At 37.7% G+C, this 20,737-nt stretch overlaps 1 protein-coding gene across 3 annotated transcripts in view; it reads right to left on the bottom strand.

The window, feature by feature from the left end:
- The window catches only part of USH2A (usherin), a 739,062-nt gene that overhangs the window by 379,843 nt on the left and 338,482 nt on the right, over positions 1–20,737 (bottom strand). For all 3 annotated transcript variants that reach the window (XM_019465619.2, XM_053908979.1, XM_053908980.1), the window contains exons 31-32: positions 17,945–18,058; positions 15,818–15,979 (exon numbers count right to left, since the gene is read on the bottom strand). In XM_019465619.2, the coding sequence (XP_019321164.2) occupies positions 15,818–15,979; positions 17,945–18,058 (276 nt within the window). The remainder of the gene's footprint in view (positions 1–15,817; positions 15,980–17,944; positions 18,059–20,737) is intronic.

Genomic DNA, 20,737 nt, shown 5'->3' with positions numbered 1-20,737 from the left:
CTAGGATACATATTTGTGTAATGCATGCAAACGAATATATATATACATATATATATATATATATATATATACATATATATGTATATATATATATGTATATATAAAGTTAAAATAAATAAAATTGATTCTAGTATTTGTAAATTTAACAAATGAGCCAAATTTTGGAATTATAACAGTCAACATTTGGAGTGGTGCTCTAGCTCATAATGGCTTCTTTAGAGGTTATTTTTTTTCTTTCTCTTCTTTTAGTAGCTAAATCCTGCCTCTTTGGCCCCAAAGTTGGACAGATGATCCAAGATTGAACAATCAACATCCTTCCTCAGTGTTTTTCAATCTGCTGTTGAAGAGGTTGCCCAGTCAGTAGGGTAAGAACTCAGAGTTTCTGCTAATCCTGTTCTCCAGTCCATGGAGAAAGCCCACATGTTACAATAGAGAATGGTTCCCATTCCAGAAAGAAACAAAGATGAAATAGTTGGATTTCTCTCAATTGCAGCTAAAGACTCAGGACTCAGGATTCATGAATATATTTACTTTGTAAAACCAAGAATGAATAATAATCACTGCTTTTGAAGCATTCAAACTTTTGCCATGGATAAAATGTATTGTAAAAGACATTTCCAATTTAAGATAGCTATCAAATACTAGGTGAATGAAAAAAAAATTCTTTCTAGTTTTATTATTGAGTCGTTCTTTACTAGAAGTAACCTAAGCTTTCCTGAGCATTAATTGTATGTATCTATGATATAAAGATACTATTTTGAAAAAACTTTATAAAAATATGAAGGGAATTTTATCCTTTAGGGTACTGAAAATTTCATATAGACCTTCTGAATACAATAAAAATTTGACAAAAGTAAGACATGAGGAAAGACTACTTTGAATTTAATCTCTGATTCCTTTTTTCTTCTTACATATCCAACATAACTAAATTTCCCAAATATCTCTGATGTCTGTGTACTGGCCACTTCTCTATATCGTTTATGACTTCAAAGCCTAATCCCTTTTTGCTTTTATTTTTAGAGAAAGGGCATCCTAATAATCTGAGACTGTAGAGTCTGTTAATAGTGGTATTCTCCTATAGTTTTCTGAGTCTCCTAAATCGGATAGAGAGACAATGACACTAAAGCTTATCCAGATGTGGTTTTATAATGATGTCACTAGGCTTACTCCACAATTGAGGACCCTAAAAATATACAATTTTAAGCTTAGTATCTGCACTAAGGTTAATGGAAATCTGTACCAAGGGTAAATAGTTCAGCAGACTGTGTCACCAGGAAATATTTAAACACCATTTAAAAGGATTTAAAATAAGTAGATTTGATTTTACACTGACTAAAGCACAGAAATATAATACAATAGAGTTGTTAACAAATAAGCATAATGCTTTTCTCTCCTATTTTCCTCATCCTTGCCATCTGTATTGCTAAGTCCAATTAGCTTCTTACATATAAAGTTCTAACCTACTTGCTTTTCTACATACTGCATGGAGACAACAGCTGTTCAGGTGCAGCCATGATTATTTTGGAGTAATGTCATTACTTTAATAATTTATTTTCCAAAACACTCCTGCTTTATCACTACTGTAAATCCTTCAGTCCTTCAATGGTTCTCCATTTCCTCAGAACAGAGTTCAAACATCTCAACATACCTATAGCACCTTTGATAATTTGACCCTCACCTTGCCTTTCAGTACTCTTGACCAGCTACCCAGGGCGTTCAGTCATAATAAGCTAGGCTCTATTTAATTTTCATGAAATGCACATTGACAGCTCTGTGCCAATGACTATTCTGCTCTGGTCCTCAGGCTTGCCTGTATCTCAGTTCTGAAACTCTACTCTACTGCCTGCAAAAATTCATTTCCTTTGGGACACTTCATCTTCCTGATTACCTCTTTCTTTGCTCTCACATCTATCACAGAACTTACCACAGACTTGAGAGCATTCATTACATTTAATTGTGTCAATTTCTGTCTAAGCAATTGAACTGGAAATAGGTAACTTACAACCTTGTACATAGTAGATGCCTGACAAGTATTTTCTAAATGAAATATATAGTTTGTTGACATGTCTGAAGAAGATCCTTTGCATTAAGAATCTTTATTATGATGTCACAACAATTTTATCATTTCTACAATGAATAGCACGTTTGTTGATCATTTACTATGTTATGAAAGAGTTGTGAGCACCAGACTAACCATTTTTACATGCATTATCACATTTAATTCTCCCACTAAGCTTCCGAAGTAGGTACTGCTATTTCTGTTTTACCAGGAAACCATAGCTTAGCACCTGAGTGATTCTGCCTTCAACCCTGCAAAGTTCCTCCCTTTTGAGTGTGGGTGGAACATGTGAATAGAATGAGATATTCCCATGATTACCTTACCTTATATGGAAAAAAGAGCTGACTGTGGTGTGCCCAGTCTAACTATGAGCCCTTTAAAAGCAGAGTTTTCATCAGTTGGTAGTGGAAGAAGTCAGAGAGATTCAACGCATGAAGGGGACTGGATTAGACAGACATTCTGCTACTGAGATGGAGGGAGCAATGTGAGAGGCTCTAAAAGTTGAGCAGTCTCTGGCTGACAGCCAGCTGGGAGACAGAAATGTCAGCACCAGCACCACAAGGAATCAAATTCTCCCGATAACCTGAATGAGCTCTGAGGTGAATTCTTTCCCAGAGTCTCAGAGGAGAACTTGAACTGCCCAATTTCTTGATTTTGGCCTAGGGTGACTCCAGTTAGTGACCCAGCCAAACCTATGCAAACTTCTGACTTACAGGACTGTGAGCTGGTGAGCGGGTGTTGTCTTAGGTTCCCTACTGAAGCTCCCTGGCAGCAGGAGCAGCTATGAGACTGAGTCATGGCCACTGGAATTGGGCAGAAGTACCACAGGTCATTCCCAGGCCTGGCCCATAAAAATCTCCAACTTATTATCCTTCATTCTCTTCCCTTACCTACCGCAGCAATGGAGAGAACTCCAGAGCAACCTTTGGAGTTGTGCAAGAGATAGCAGACCCTGCGACTTCATGGGACCCTGAATGACTGTGTAGAGAAAGGAAGCTTTGCTGATTGAACTCTTAACCTGCATAGGGCTGTTAGCTGAGCAACAAATAAATTTCCACGGGGCTTCTGCTAACAGAAACGTGTGTGTGTGTGTGTGTGTGTGTGTGTGTGTGTGTATGTGTGTGTGTGTGTGCGTGCGTCTGAGTGTGTTTACATCATCCAGATTGTCCTAACTGCCCTAATATACAGAAGGCTTTCTACAAACTGAGATTTCAGAGAGAAGAATGATCTAATCATGTAAGTAGGGATGAATTCCATCAAAAAAAATAGCAAGTTCAAAGGTCTAGACAAAGGATTCTTGTATTTTGACCACAAAACAAAACAACAAACAACAAAAACAAACCAAAACCCAAGCAGAAACAGAAAGGAAACCAGCACAGCACTGTAGAAATAAATGAGAGTAGGAAAATGACATATGGCTAAGAAAGTAGGTATGTTGTAGGCCAACATAAGGAGTTTGAATTTTATTTTAAGATTGGATATGAGGAATGAAAAGGAAAAAGTGAAAGATTAATCCAGGTTTTTATTTCTGGCAAAGGGGTGAATAGTATTACTGTTCTGAGATGAGAGTCGGGAAAAAGAACATATTTTATGGGAGGTAGCAGATATAATGAATTCAGTTTTGGGGACTTGGAGCAAAATGCATGAAGCAGGAGTGTCCAATATGCAGTTAGAAAATGTTCATGGCTTAGGGAAAAATGTCTGAACTGAAGATAAGGATTGAATCATCACAGGGACATTGTGTGGAGTGTTCCAAAGAGAACCTTGACATAAACCAACATTTGTGGGTGGAGGGAAGAAGAGAAGACAAATGAGAGCTTGAGTAGCTACAGGAAAATTGAGACAGTGGAGTGTCCCAGACACTAATAGAAGAACCTCTGTGATGAAGAAATATGATCAACAATCTGTCAAGGTGTCATGAACTATAGTACTTTCACATGGTCTCTGAACTGGGGACCATAAGAACTTTGACAACCTTGGTAGTTTCAATTGAGTGGTCAAGTATTTATGAAGCCAATGAAGAGGTAGTCGGTAGAATTTTGTCCCCCAAAATTATGTTCAAATCCTAATCCCATTATCTGTGAATGTGACTTTATTTGGAGATAGGGTTTTTATAGATACGCTCAAATTAATATGAGGTCATTCTGATTTAGGGTGGACTCTAAATCTAATGAGACTGGTATTCTTACAGGGTGGGAGAAATCAACCCAGGAAAAACAGCACATAATAACAGAGGCAGAGAGGAGTGAAACAGCTGAAAGCCAAGGAACGCTCCAGACTTCCAGTAACCATGTAAGGCTGGACTAGGCCAGGAAGAATACCCCCATAGAGTTTTCAGAGAAGCATAGCCATGGTGACAGCTTGATTTAGGACTTCTAGTGGAGACTATGAGAGCATAAATTTCTGTTGTTTTAGGACCTAATTTGTGGTATTTTTAAAGGGAGGCTCCTGTAAATGCACAGAAGGTAAGGAGGCAAAGAAAGTAGGCTAGTAGAAGTAAGGACTATGACTGTGGAGGTAAGAAAGGAAAGGTTGGGGGCATGAGTGGGAGAAGGAACTTAGAACCAGAACATGTTTTCTCCATGTTTGTCTTTTTTCTTCTCCCCCATGTAAAAGATATGCTGATGGAGAGAGTTAGTACAGGAAGGGAGGTAAGGAAAAGTCAGGCTAGTTGATATAGAAGTACTCACCAAGGTAGGAGAAGATGATCCAGAGGGGGATTAACCCTCTGCAGGAGAATGGGGAAGAAGGGGAATATTGATTCTGATGTAGAAAAGCTAATAGGTTCTGTGACAGCAAGCAGAGGAATCCCATTTAAGAGCTTCAGTTTGAGGTAGAAAGGAGAGTCATCTGCTAGATTCAGGGAGGCCAGGGTTTAAAAAACTGTGGCCAATGACTAAAGAACAAGTAGAGAATGTGGGACAAAGCACACTGGGGAAACAGAGATCAAGAGCAAGCATTTGGAAGCCTACTGGAGATTGGAAAACATTGGATATTAGAATAGCACCAATCTGGATGCTTATCAAATTTTCTTCAGCAGAGCTCAGGATCCCCAGGTTTAGGTGTAAGGAACACAATTAGATTGATCGAGATTTGGTGGGTTTCTACTTGAATATGTTGAATAACAGGGTGAGAAAGTTAAAAAAATTGAAAAGAAAATATTTCCAGTTATTACAGAGCTACCTTAGAATGCAAGGAAAGACAGAATCTAACAGATGGGGAGAGTAGGAGAGATTCAGAAACCGAAAGTTTCAAAGAAGAACACAAATATTTTTAGTATGAGTAAATAAGTGAAAAAAAAATGGAAAATGGGTGTTGTTGGATAGTGGCATAATTGAAGAATTTTTTTAATTTTTAATGTTTGTTTATTTTTGAGAGAGACAGAGACAGCAAGTGAGGGAGGGGCAGAGAGAGGGGGAGAGACAGAATTCAAAGTAGGCCCCAGGCTCTGAGCTGTCAGCACAGGGCCTGATGCGGGGCTCAAACTCACGAACAGTGAGATCATGACCTGAGCTGAAGTCGGACACTCACCCAACTGAGCCACCCAGGTGTCCCGGATAGTGGCATATTTGAACCTAATATATTAGACATGGAACATTTCTAAGTGATGGCAAGGTCCAGGATACTGAAATGAGGGCAAGTAAGCTAATAGTACAATTGCGTTTCCTATAGATGAGAAGATAAGATATATGACAGGCAGAGCTGTCTAATGGATTGTTCCTATGACAGATGAAACAACACAGGATACTGTCAGACCTGGGGTAAAGAAAGAAGAATGGGGCAAATATAGGTGCTCAAGCCTTTATCAAATCAGGGGAAAGAAGTAGGATGTTAGCAAAAAATGAGCAAAACAGAGAAAAGAACTTCTTTTAGTCAAAGAGCAGGAGTCTTATAGGACTAAGTAAGTACTAAAAAAAAGTGAAAAAGTAATCATCTGCAATGATGTATGCTAGAAGAGAATCACAGAATCCTGACCCTATCCTCTTGATTTCTTTTTTTTTTAATTTTTTTAATGTTTATTTTTGAGAGAAAAGAAGGTGAAAGAGAGAGATTGACAGGGAAGGGGCAGGGAGAGAAGGGGACATAGGATCCAAAGCAGGCTCTGTACTGACAGCAGAGAACCTGATTAAGGGCTCGAACTCAGAAACCATGAGATCATGACCAGAGCCAAAGTCAGAGGCTTAACTGACTGAGTCACCAAGGCACCCCATAATTTCTGAATTACACAGATCAAAAGATGATTTATATTCACTTCTAATGACTGAAGAAGAAATTGCTATCCTCAGGAGAGGCTCAGTTTTCATTTATTTCAAGAAGATATAAGAAATATAACATGAGGCCTTCTCTAAACACCTCCAACTGAAATATAAGTTCCATGAGGGCAGACCTTTTGCACCTTATGTTTTCCACTGGATCATCAATGCTTAGAAAAGTATTGAGTGTCTATATCATAGATACCCAATAATATCCATTGAAAGAATGAGTCATTCCAGACAGATGTGATTGTCTCTTTTCTCAATAATTTTTATTATTGTCATGGGATATATCAATTTTTAAACTGATTTTGTTTAGATGCTTTATCTTCTCCAATATTTTTTAGGTATTTGAAGGAAATCTTAGAATGTTATTAATCAGTGAATGAAATACATAGTTATAGGTTGAATTGTGCCCCCCCCCATTCATATGTTGAAATTTTAGCCCCCAGTACCTCAGAACGTGACCTTATTCAGAAATAGGGCCACTGTAGCTAGTTATAATGAGTTAAAATGAGTTAAAAATAACTCATTATAATGAGTTATAATGAGTTAAAATGATCGGGGTGCCCGGGTGGCTCAGTCAGTTAAGCATCAGACTCTTAGTTTTGGCTCAGGTCGTGATCTCTCACCTTTGTAGTTTTGAGACCCACATTGGACTCTATGTTGAGATTCTCTCTCTCTCTGCCCCTCCTCCATTCTTGCTGTCTCTGTCTCTCTCAACATAAAAAAATAAACTTAAAAAAATAAATCAATAAAAATGATGTCATTAGGGTGGACCCTAAAACAATACGACTTGTGTCTCTATAAAAAGGGGACATATGGCACAGGCAGCACACAAGGAGAACACCGTGTGAAGATGAAGGCAGAGATCAGGACGAAGCATCTACAAGTCAACGAGCTCCAATGATTGCCGGCAAACCACCAGAAACCAGGAAAGAGGCACAGAACACATTGTCCCCATGGCCTCAAAAGGAACTGACACTGGCAACATATTGATCTGGGACTTCTAGCCTCTAGAACAGTGAGACAGTGAGACACGGAACAACACGGAGTGTTGTTGAATCCACTCCGTGACACTTTGTTATGGCAGCCCTAGCAAACTTATACAACTGGTTTAACCAAAAAAAAAAAGAAAAAAATAAATAAACAAAGCTACATCTTGGATAATTAAATGAAAATTTTTAAGAAGCTTCAGGAACAGCCTACCTCATTAAAACTGTTTACCACATTTAGCATATTAATTACTTCTGAATTATGCATCGGTGTTTGTTGTCATTTACTTTAAAATATTAGTTTACTGATTCTCCGTGTTTCTTCAATTTAATCCAGTTCATTTCAACTCAATTCAATAAGAGTTTGTTAAATGCCAATTGGGTCCTTATTTCTATGTATCATAGAAGACTAGAGATTAGGAAAATAAATAATGACATGATGACAATACCTAATGAACCTACATTTTTGTTTTGGATCAAGATGTATCCCCTTTAAATAAGTTTTTGTCACAAGATAGAATACATTTAAGTGACAGATTTGTAGGAAAGTTATATGAAAGGTTCTGTGAATCAAAGGAAAATGTGGGAATTGAGGTAGATCATCAAATACATTGTGTGACATTTTGATGGTGGTACATAGTGGGGAGGTACGACTGAACTCTACAACCCTGGATGTTATTTCCCTCAATCCCTCTGGAATCCCTTCAAATATAAAGTGCTTTCCTATCATTTAAGAACATAATATTCATCAACTAGGTTAACAGATTACAGGTAATATTTGGGTACAGGTCTTAAAATATAAATTTAAACATGTTTAATTTCTTCACATACTCATGCACTATAGAAGTATCTTAAAGTAAAAATGACACTTTGGTTTTACTGTTGACAATTAACCACAACTGATATTTCAACATTCTGGACAAGTTATTTGATTTCACTTGACCTTTTGTTACTAAGCGAAAATGGCTCTTTAAGAGTAAAGTATCTACTGTTCATTGACCCAAAGGTCTGGTATGTGGCCAAACCTTGAGCAACTTTCCTAGAGTCTTTGATCACGGAGTTAGTGATCTAGCTTTTTCTTTTAATTCAGGCTTTTTTCCTTGTATCCTCAAGGTTTCTTAGACTTTTTATAATTTAATACTATAGGTCTGTGATATAAAAAAGGGACAAAATATGACTTTAGTTTGTAATAGAGAGAGAGGCACCATGACTCATAGATGAGATCATTGCCTTACCTGAAAACCCTCATATGCTCTGTCTTATATTAATACTCAGCCTTATGGATTAGAACACAAGCATGTTAATTGTATCCCCCCAAAAATATTACTTTCTGTAAAAGGACGGATTTACATGCACCGCATTTGTGGTATCCAAAAATTCAAAATTAAAGAAAATATCAAGGTTAAAGTGAAGCTTTATTTTGCTAACAAAGGATCTTTTGTAAACCATCAGTGTGAATGAGTATAATTTAGCTCAAATTTGTAGAGAATTGATAAGGTTCCTTATAACGCTTGGTTAGAAGTACCTAACCTTTAAATGCTTTTTATTGTGCCATAAGCAATACAGCTTCTCCCGCAATAAATTTTTCATCGTCAGACTTAAGTGTTTGGAAGATTCAAGATGAACATTTCTATTTTGCTGTTTATACATGGTTCTTTTTGACCTTGGCAAATGAGACCAAAAAAAAATAGTTTTTGCACTTTTAGTTGGTTAAAAATATAAATACTTACTGCCTGTGTAGCTTTACCAGTTATACATCTGCTTTTCCTCTTTCCTTTCCTTCTCTCTCTCTGTCTCTCCCTGTCTCCCGCCCCCCCCTTCCACCCCCCATCACACACACACACTTCTTACACTGCTATTATCCTTGCTTCTTTACTGCCTTAGCATTAGTGATAAATCCCAGGTCCTGATGAAGCAAGTGGGAGATGCCTTCTCTGGTACAGGAAATCAGCCACATTTACTCAATCATAAGACTATAGATGTATTAGATGATACACTTGAAGACATACATGTTTTATGGTTTGATGTCAGATATATCTATGTCTATACTATAGAGTTCCTACTGACCTTTACTCCTTTGGAGTTCTAGTAGTTATAACCAGCAGTGGCCTGGATGAGTTAACCAACAACAATTTATATAGTAAAAAAAAGAATTGCCCGGGGGATCACTATTCTTTCTTTACCAGTTAGCGCAGCTCACATAAACCTCCTGTAGTTTAGTTCTCCCAGTTACCACCATCTTGGTATCCTTGTTTCTGAAAACTTTGTAAGCTTCTCTGCAACATCTCACAAACTTCTTAAAGATTGCCAGTTTCTGGTAGGGTGCTCATTTAAAATGAGAATGATCTGGTTGGCTACAGTTTGGATAGTCGTCATCAATCAGGATGCTATCTAGCCTGAACTTTGAAACCATCCTGGTATGTTGAACAGTCTCACAAAAGGTTTCTTTTTTTTTTTTTTTTTTTTTTTTTTTTACCTCTTTATGAACATACTGTACACACACACCTTACGTGGCTCACAATAGCTCTGTGGGTGATATCAGTGTAGGCCCTTCAATCCTTCAATAATGTTTTTAATCATAAGCTTTAAAGCACAATTGTTTTCACCTCGAAATTCTTAAAAATCTGTTATGGGACAGAAATAAGAGATTAATGGAGATCTTGCAAAAAAAGATAAATGGCACCACCAGAATACCACAAAACTGGGGGAAAAATTAATTGAACCTATACTTTTGATAAATATTTATTTTTTGCAGAAGAAAAATGCATACTAGTTTAAGCTGTCATTATACTAACCTACATCCTATTTTTCATATTATTAGTAATACATAATGTGGTAGTTTATATTCAAAAATAAAACTAGAATGTATATACCTCATGTATTTATCCAGAAATACACCAAGGTTACTATGGTTACGAAAAATCCATTACCTTTGAATACAGAATGAAAAAGTTTGACTTAAAGTGTGTGCTATTTATTATAGCAAACATCAACAGCCTTCGGGAGGTTCTCTAACTGGATTCATTTTTCAGTGTCACAACTGACCCACCATACTACTAGCTTATGGCCTATGCAAGGCAAAAAATTTGAACTGTATGCATTTTTAAATATATTTTGTACTAACTCAAGGTGCAGCAATGCCTTTGACTTTTAATGCTTCATATTTAAGAGAAAGAAGAAAAAAATCCAAACCACCTAGATGCTAAGTGGCTTCTGAATTGAAATGCATTTACTTTTACCTGTACCCACCATGGTGGCAAGATCCATTTGCTACACATAACAGAAGAATGTTGTTTCTATGCGGGGACTTAAAAAGAAGCTACAAATAAATGGAGTAAGAGTGAGGAAAAAAGAAAAGGTTGACACTTTGAATATTTAAGAGGGACATTAGGTCAAGGTATTAAGGAAGTTTTTGATAAAGTAAAAGACAAGGAATTTTAAATAGTGCAGATGATTACAACCAGGGGAAAGGGGGTATAAAACACAGATCTTGAGGAAGTTTCAAAATTATTCCTCACGTATTAAATTTTTACTCATGAAGACTGTGATCAGCTGAATCAAAGTAAAATATACATCTCTAATAAACATGCAAAAAGTATGCACTATAACTAGTTGTTCAACACACAAACAAGAATAATATTTTTCACCTGCAAAATTATCAAAGATTTAAGAACATAACATGCACTTCTGATGAACTTTTCTGGGAAAAAGTATGAAAATGTGTATCAAATGTTTTGTAAAGGTTTACTACCTTGGACAGGTGTTCCCCTTTTGGGAATCTAATAAACAGGGATTGTATACAATAATATTTGTCACAACATATTTAAAAGAGAGATAAATTAGAAACTTGAGCACTTTCAAGTGGTTAAATGCATTAATGTGCATTTAGATGGGATAGGATGTTAGCATTAAAATATTTCAAAATATTTTCAGAAAAACTCCTCATAAAGTGGGATTTAGTCATAATAAGGAAATATGCAAGGATTCAAAATTATACATTATAGATCAATTTTGTTAAAATGAGTAAAATACTAGAAGGAATGACATTGTATATTGAGTTTCTATCTGTAGAGTGGGATAATCAGGTGTTAGACATCTGTATGTTTTAAATTACCTTCAATAAGCATATAGTGCATTATCATTTAAAAAATATCATCAATTATTTCTCTTGTCCATTAGACTGCACCTTCAATTTCTCTTCTTACAAATCAACATTTCAGCACTAAGGAGATCCATTCTAAACTGTATCTGGAGAGGGCTGATAGAAGAAACTGCTGTAGCCATTTGGACAGACAGATTCCCTTTCTCATTCTGCCTTCTCTGTGATTCCTAGTAGACAGGTGGACGTTGAAGACATAAATGTCCTGAAATTAGTGCACATTACAGACATAAAATCTTAGAATTGAAAGGGATCTTAAAGGCCATTTTATTCAATCCTCACACAATTTGAGAATCCGTACAAAAGTTGGCATTCAGCCTACGCCAATAGAAGAAAAAGCACTCACTTTAGGGTGCTGTTACAGACTGAATTGCCTCCTCCCAAATTCATATCTTGAGGCCCTAACTCCCAATGTGACTATATTTGGAAATGGGACTTTTAAAGAGGTGATGAAGGTTAAATGAGATCATAAGGATGGAACCCTAATCCAACTGGACTGGTGACCGTATCAGAAGAGGAAGAGACAAGGGGGCTGTGCACACAGAAGAAAGACCTTGTGAGGACATGGTGAGAAGGCAGCTGTCTGCAAGCCAAGGAGAGAGGCCTCAAGAGAACCCAAACCTGCCAACACCTTGATCTTGGACTTCTAGTCTCCAGAACTGTGAGAAATAAATTTCTGTTGTTTAAGCCACCCAGTCTGTGGTATTTTGTTGTGGCAGCCCAAAAAAGAATAATACGGGTGCTCTGGGGTTTGTAATCAGGCTTTGGTCTCCCTGTCAGTGTTGTTGTGAGGGAAAATAAAATAATGTGCAATCATTTGTAATATGTATTTATGTAAATATATCATGTTTACATATTATGTAGCTTTCACATATTGTGTAAATATTTACATGTTTACACAATATGTTTATGTTAATATGTTGATAATTTGTATGTTTATATGAAATATTTACATATTATGTGAATGGATAATAATATATAATATTGATTCATGTAAAGATAAGATAATATATAATAATTTGATAGTAGAATGTATAAAGATTAAAAGCATGGACTTTGGGGCCAGACAGATCCAGGTTTGAAGTGGTTCCTCCAATATGGAGCAGAATTTCTTAACCTCTCCAGGCTTCAGTTTTACTGGCTATAACGTCAGAACAATCGTGCAACACTTTGAACCCCATCATAATGCTTTTGGCTTCATTCCTCTCCTTCGTGTTGCAGTCCCAATGTGTCTCCTATCTTTAGCCACTTGGGGATGAGAACAACAGGAAATACAGTTGCTTGTGAGAAGCCAAGAAGGCTATAGAAAACACTACCTGAGATTTAATCTTTAAAAACCTACACAACCAGTGAAAATTATCGAGGAATCTATTACCTGGGTAGCTAGAGAAGATGGTTGTGGGCCCTTTAAGGATATTACCATTTCATTACATAAATATTACATTTGGGGCATCTATTCTGCTATCCACTTGGGTAACACTTGCCAAAATTTTTCATTGCAGATACCATAGTCACAGGGTTCTGTCAATGACTCAGTCAAGCAAAGCACAGAATTAGTATCAAGTTGTAGGTAGTATTAGACATCAGTGTGAATTCTGGCTTCCTGTCTTCCCATTCTGCTCTTTTTCTGGCTGCGCATAGAGTCAACTCATAGGGCATTCTGCACGTTTGGGGAAAATTTAAGGCTTATGTTTTGAGACCTGCTATCAGCCACACAACTTTCCTGTGAACTGGATTACCACTCATGTCTACACATGGAAGGGATCTTAGTTTCTTTTTCTCTGGTTTCTACCCTTTTTCTTTTAATTTTCTCCGTCATTTTTTTCTTTCCCACCCTACTCATACCCTCCCACCAATTCCCCTTTGCTGTATTCTTTTTTTAATGTTTATCATTTATTTTGAGAGAGAGGGAGAGAGAGAGGGAGGGAGGGAGGGGGGAAGGGTAGAGAGAGAGGGGGAGAGAATCCCACACAGGCTCTGAGCTCTCAGCACAGAGGACTCAGTCTCATGGAACCAAGAGATCATGACCTGAGCCAAAATCAAGAGTCAGACACTTAACTAATTGAACCACTCAGGTGTCGCAACTGTCTTCTTTTGTTCCCAGCAGTCACCTGACTTCATTCACTCCTTTACTCAACACTATTTATACCTACTCTGCGATAAATCCTGGAGATGCAGTAATGAACAAGACACTTAAGCATACATGTTTTTATGATGCTTATGGCTTAGCAAGGCGAACTGATAAGTAAATAAACAACCTTATTCAAAGACAATACAAACAAACAGAAAAAGAGGGGGCACATAGGTATTCAGTGAGCATAGCTGGGGCATATTAAAATTCATACTTGAGATATCAGAGAAGGTTTCTCAGAGGAAATGTCTGTATTGGGCCTAAAAGATGTGTTTTCTTATATATGATGATATATTTTGGTCCTACAGAAGTGCTTTATGTTATTAATTAATGTGTAAGGTTTATTCTATAATATGCTTTCATTTCTTTTGAAGTAATTTCTGTGGCCCATCATATTTAATTAAAATAATGCCTTCAGGCATTACTAGGGCAATAGTAATCTATTTCTAAAGTTTAAAGCATGAACTCTGCATTCTTCAGGAAATAATATTATTCTCTAAGCACTAAGAATATGTTAGGTGTTTTATTTATAGTGTAGTTCTATTTAAAATCTTGAAAATTGTAGTTGTTCCCATTTTATAGATTCAGAAACTAAGTCTCAAAAGTGAAGTAACTTGTTTTAACACCACGTTTTTTTCTCATTGCCAAGTAATATTCCATCCCTTTCTATTTTTTGGAATAGCTTGAGAAGGATAGGTATTATCTCTGCTTTAAACGTCTGGTAGAATTCCCCAGGGAAGCCATCTGGCCCTGGACTCTTATTTGTCAGGAGATTTTTGATAACTGATTCAATTTCTTCGCTGGTTATGGGTCTGTTCAAGTTTTCTATTTCTTCCTGTTTGAGTTTTGGAAGTGTGTGGGTGCGTGGATGGAACTGGAGAGTGTTATGCTAAGTGAAATAAGTCATACAGAGAAAGACAGATACCATATGTTTTCACTCTTATGTGGATCCTGAGAAACTTAACAGAAGACCAAGGGAGAGGGGAAGGAAAAAAAAAGGGTTAGAGAGGGAGGGAGTCAAAACACAAGAGACTCTTAAAAACTGAGAAGAAACTGAGGGTTGATGGGGGGTGGGAGGGAGAGGAGGGTGGGTGATGGGTATTGAGGAGGGCACCTGTTGGGATGAGCACTGGGTGTTGTATGGAAACCAATTTGACAATAAATTTCATATAAAAAAAAAAAAAGACCACATTCTTTTCATCAGAGCCAGAATGCTTGGATCAGTATCATAATACTACTCAGTCTGTGTGACTTTAAAGAAGTTACTTAATCTTTCTATGCCTCAGTTTCTTCACTTGTAACATGGTGGTAATAATATCTTCCTCATGTAACATGTTTTACAGAATTCTATCCCACCTTGAGGAATAAAATATTAAAGTGAAAGCTTTTGTCTCCTGAAGTTTCTCAGTCTAGAGAAGACACAAAAACGTAAACCCTGATAAAGCAACTAGGTAAATGTCATAGCCCTGTCCACAAATGCCTCATACTTGCACCTGTATGTGTCCCCACGAAGACACACAAGCACCAACAGATATGGGACAATGTGTGGCTGATTCCCGATTATAACCTTAGTGCCTGGCATTAATGTGAAGGAGTTAATACATAAATAATTAATCTCGCCTCTGACTCTAACTTGTTGTGACCTTTCATGAAGAACTTAATATCTCTCAGCCTCAGTTTTTTCATCAATAATGTTTGATTCATGATGTCTTACTTGATAGTCACATATAGTATATAAAATACCGTACAATATATAACCACTATAATTACTACACAAATATAAGCACAGTTCAGATACCAGGCAACAAGACATGATATAGGCTTCTAGTGTTTTACAAGGTTTTCAGAAATTTATTTCATTTTACTCGAGTGTCATCACACTATAGTATGATCTGGGCATATATACCATGTTTCTTCTCAAATGGCCCAAAATTCAGATGATACTGAGTCACACGTCTGAGTCTCAATGTTATCTCACATTCATGAGGATTTTAGAGTAGCTAACCCATGTGACACTGGAATTTGTCTGAAGTGACGTTGACTCAACTGGGCATTGTGAGTGTGATTAGGGACCACACAAGAGAACCAAAGAACAGGAGACAAAATAAGTACCCCAGTTTTAAAGACCACACTTTCAGACAACTACAGACTATAGTTATCTGAAATATACATAGAGTAATATGGACTACAACTATTTACTGATACCTATAGAAGTCTTACCTGTGACTGTATAGTTCTCTTCACTGCCTGAATAGATTATCATCCCATCCATATATAAGGAGTACTGAGTTATAATACCATTTGCTTTTTTGGGTGGATTCCAGGAGAGTAACAAAGAATTGGGAAGAGATTTGGCTACTGGTGGCTGAACTTCCTGTGGGGCTATGAAAAAGAAAAAAAAAAGATTTATAGAGTCTAATCTTAGTTTACTTTTCTAATTCAAACTTTTCAGACCTAAACCAATAAATCATGAAATAAACCTGAAATCCCACGCATGGAAATATTCTTGATTCGTGGGCAGCTTGTCAGTAATTGCTTTAGGAACAGTACTAAATAACTGTCCTGAATTTATGAGAATTTGCATCAGTGATGGATGGGGAGTATAACACTAGTTCACTTGACTGATGCCTGTGTTACTTCATCAAGAGTATTATTAACCCATAATCTCTACTTGGGGCTGTGCCTATTAAAGCAAATTAAACAGATAGAGTCCCTACCCTTGAGGAGCTTTTGATCTAAGGTGGGCAACGCTGGTGAGGGCAGTTCATAATAGACATAAAAATACACCTCTCTGTACCTATAGAAATAACCATAAGTACAGAATCCAGTTATTACATATGAAAACAACATTGCATTTTTTTTTTTAAATAAGGTTCTGTTAATTTTCTGTAAGGGTCAATAAATTGGAATCATAGGAACTAAAAGTTTTAAAATATTGACCCTAAATACATCTATTGTTTGGTACATTGGCAGTAACTTGAAGAAAAAGCTGGAAGAGGAAATTCCTTAAGTAATGAAGAGGGAATGGTGAACGGCACCAGTAGGAATCCCTCTAGGGTACAGCTGTGAAGTAGGTTGAGAGGGTACCAGGCAAAACCTGGACAGAGGAGGTGGTGTGTATAGAGAAAATAAGGACAACAACAGGGCTCTTGTCCCATATTGATGCTGGTGGAAGGATTTGTAAGGGGAGAGGATCATCCAGTGCCCCAACAAAAGCAATGACACATGAAGAGAAACAGTGCTTTCCTCTGTAGGTTAGACTGAGGGGACCCTTGAAACCAGTGATGATAGGTCACTGATGGTGTAGTCCAGGTAAGGAAGCTCTGGTTGGGTCAAGTGCAAAGCACAAAGAATAAGGCCACACAAAGGTTTTCACAGGCTCGTCTCTCCTCTCCTGGTTTCATCATTTGGGGCCATTGTCTTTCTGTTACATATCGTCTGTGTGAGGGGTACTTGCTAAAGGACTTGAAAGAAGGAAGGGGACAAGAGGGAGTCAGGAAGGGGGACAGATGGATACTGAGGGAGAGAGGTTGGCTGACTCTTCCCCCGAGGATCAAGCTTTTCAATCTCTTCAGCAACTTGACAGCTAGATGGTAGAAACAACTTGTAATTCCCCTCATCCAGGAGAGAGAAATATAAAGCAACAATGCTTCAAATGTTTGGAGAGCTGTTATCTCTTGAAGTGATGCGTTCTGATGCTTGAGCAAAGCTTTCACTTTGGAGTGCTAAAATATTTTCTCTTTCTCACTGCCTTCTTAACGTACGCTTTCTGAAACATTAATTTATGCCAACAGTTTGTAAGTCCCAAGTACAACAAAAGTGAGACTTCAGTCAGAAGGAACCGAGCAGTGATTAATAATGCCTCAACCGGCATTTGGAGGCTCCATCATACTGAAATAATTGTTGCCTGTGCTGGTGTTTAGCAGTTCAAAGAGACCATGGAAATCAACCGTTTGATTCTCAATTTCATACTGTGCCGTACAATCAATTCTTTTTAGTCAGACTGTCTCTAGATTTACTTCTGAGCCATAGTAAAATGAGGAAGCTTTCATTAATCTTTCAGATGCTTCATATTAATGACAAGGCTCTTGCATGAACAATGTAACAGCAATTAAAAAGCCCATTAATCTGCATTACAGCTATTAAAGATGCATGTCATTAAAGGGTATGGAGTTTGATTCATTTTCACACCCCCCCAAAAAATGGAGCAATTATGGCCTGGCAATGCACTTTGTCATCAAATTAGGTTGGGGTTTTCCAGCAAATGGCCTTGCAGCATTTAGCTCTTCTCCTATTTTATTATTCATAACTGAAATGTGGAAGTCAAGACCTTTGAAATTACTTTACCTTCTTGTGGAGTAGAGATGTTCAGTGCATGTGAGCTCTCAGTACAGCCAGCCAAAGTGCAAGCAGTTAGGGTTACTGCATAGTTTTTGAAGGGTAGCAGGCCTGTCAATATGCCTATAATAAAAAGGGGAAAAGGGAGGTTTGCATGTTTACTGTATGCAGCCATAAGAACACTGTGTGTGGTAGGGAGAGAGAGAGAGAGAGAGAGAGACAGAGAGAGAGAGAGAAGGAGAGAGAGAGAGAAATATATGTAGAGACACAGATACAAACAAAAACATATGCCTCTTTAATGCATTTTCCTGCCTGTGTGCTGATTACAGAATGGAATGACGAGTGAAAAAAATTGTGACACCAATTTATTGTTAAAACAACTCAAAACAGCATTTTCCCAAATGTGCGCCTCAGAACATTAGTACCCTGAGATGTTCCTCTTTAAAAATGGATTTCCATATATAGTTCGTAAAGCAGAGCACAGTGTATTTGATAGTTAAGATGCATATTATCCCATTCTAGGATTCTAGACCTCCTGCAGAATGAAACTCTTCAATTTTCTCTAACCCAGCATTTTTCAGCCTATTCAACTAGAGTCCTTTTTACACGGCATCTATTAACACACTTTAGGAAATGCTACTCCCAAGAGTGGCTTCATTACTTTAACGGTAGGATACACGGATACAAACTATTTGTTCATGTTGCAACTAACAAAGATGCAAATCAACATAGTCGAACAATTAGCAAATTAGATAATTATGCTTTTGTGCTTCTACTTGCAAAATTATTAGTTTATTTAATTAAGACACCTGTCTTAAACAGAAGTGGTACACATGGAAGTGTTGAATTATCCCGGCTTGGTGGTGAATAGATAAGATTTGTTCAGCAATTAAAAGTACCTATAGAAATGAAAGCACATTTTGTTTACTGATGTTCATAACCAAGACAGAAGTTCTTTATGTACTTAATCCTGGGAATTAAACAAGTATCAAAAATACAATTTGTGTATTTGCTCACCATTGTTCTTCACGGTGGACATTTTTCAGAGTCGTCTTTAATCCTAACTACATAGATTTTCATCATTCTTATGTAAAGATGGTCCCAGCGTGGTATCCCTTTATTGTGTAAACCATCAATAGCCTGCTACAGAATGTATATTGTCTAAATGTGCCAATACTGGCAACAGCTTGCATCATTCAAACAAAATTTAATGTATACGTTTTCTTATTTCCTCTCCCTAGAAAACTTTTAAAAATCAAAAGAGCAAAGAGCAGAACGAAACAAAGCCCATAGCCATTGTCTGCTTTGGCACCTGACACTTTAGTGATGCCTTCCAGTCTTCATTCCAGCAGCTCCCCGGCCATCATCCTGGGCCGCTGAGCCCTGTCTGCTGCCCTTGGTGCCATCACCTTAACTCATGGAGGAAGAAGACTGCAAGCCAGTGAGCCAATACGCATACACGTGCGACTACCTCATGCCAAATTCAGCTCCCTCTGTCTTGACTCCGCCTCATACGGTAACCTTCTGCTCTCTTCCCCTTCTGCTGCAATGACTGTGACTTCCTCTTGAATTTCCCAGACCATGACCCGTATTCCAAGTTCACTTTCTTTGAAGAAGTCATGTTTCCTCCCACTAAATGTCTTAAAGAAAGTATACATCACCATCTACACGTCCTCATCACATGGTGGTAGAGTGGTCAAGAGAACGGACACTTAGGCCGGATTGCCAGGGCCCAAATGCCCGTTCTGCTGTTGATTTCTTATATGGGCTTGGGCAAGTTGTTCAGATCTCTGTGCCTCAGTTTCCTTACCTGTAAGCAGGTAATAACTATACTTATCTTGAAGGAGAGGCCTCAGTTCTCATCTGTGAAATGGAGATAATAGAACTTACCTCAAAGTGTTACTAAAAAGATTAAATGAGTTTAGGAATATATGTAAGGAGAGAGCTCTAGCAGTTTCCTGTGTGCACTGTGCAACCCAGTTTCCTCCCACTAAATACTGATTTTTATCTTCCAAGATGACTGATCTCTAAATATCAGATCAAATCCTTATCTTCCTCACTCACTGGACTTTGACTCCGTCAGCTTCCGCTGTGCCATTGAATTTTCCTGAGTTGTTCTCCTCAGCCTCTGAGAGCTCCTTTCTTCCCTTGAACTGATTGGCTCATCTTCCTTTCGCAGCCCTATAAATGGCTTTTGGTTTACAAAGTCGGGCCTTCAGGCTTCTCTCTTCTCCTGAACACTTACCTTTGTTAGCTCATCAAGTCCTCTCTCTCATTTATATCTGCAGACTTCACCTCTCTCCCCCAGCTCTGCTTCTGCACCTCTATCTCCAGGTCATATATCCCACCTGGATGTCCCACTAGCATTTCATTCTCCTCTTGCTCCAATCCAAACCTGACAGTCTACACTCTTTCCTAAGCTTCACTTTCCCATTTCTCAATGTTTCAACATTATCCCAAAACTCCGGACTCAAAACTAAGGTAACCCTGCAAGATATGTTCTGGTCGTTTTATCTTTTCAAAAAAATTAGCATTTGTCACGTCTTCTTATTGCCAAGTTTGAGTCTATTGTGAGAGTCTAAATAAGACAACTTGTGTGTCTGAATTAGTATAATGTCATTCTAACAAGAAATGAATCATCCCCCAGAGAATGAGACTTTTATTCCTACAGCAAATAAGAAAAACATGTTGGGATATGAGACTAGCTTCCCTTGTTCATCACTTAAGCTATGTGACCTATGTGAAAAGCATTCCCTCTTATGGATGGTCATGATTTAGCTGGGGCAAAGGAATGCTGTGTCC

This window comes from Panthera pardus, unplaced genomic scaffold (assembly GCF_024362965.1).
Source record: "Panthera pardus isolate Hobbes unplaced genomic scaffold, ASM2436296v1 HiC_scaffold_21, whole genome shotgun sequence".
NCBI lineage: Eukaryota > Metazoa > Chordata > Mammalia > Carnivora > Felidae > Panthera > Panthera pardus.
This window is presented reverse-complemented; position numbering and strand designations above follow the sequence as displayed.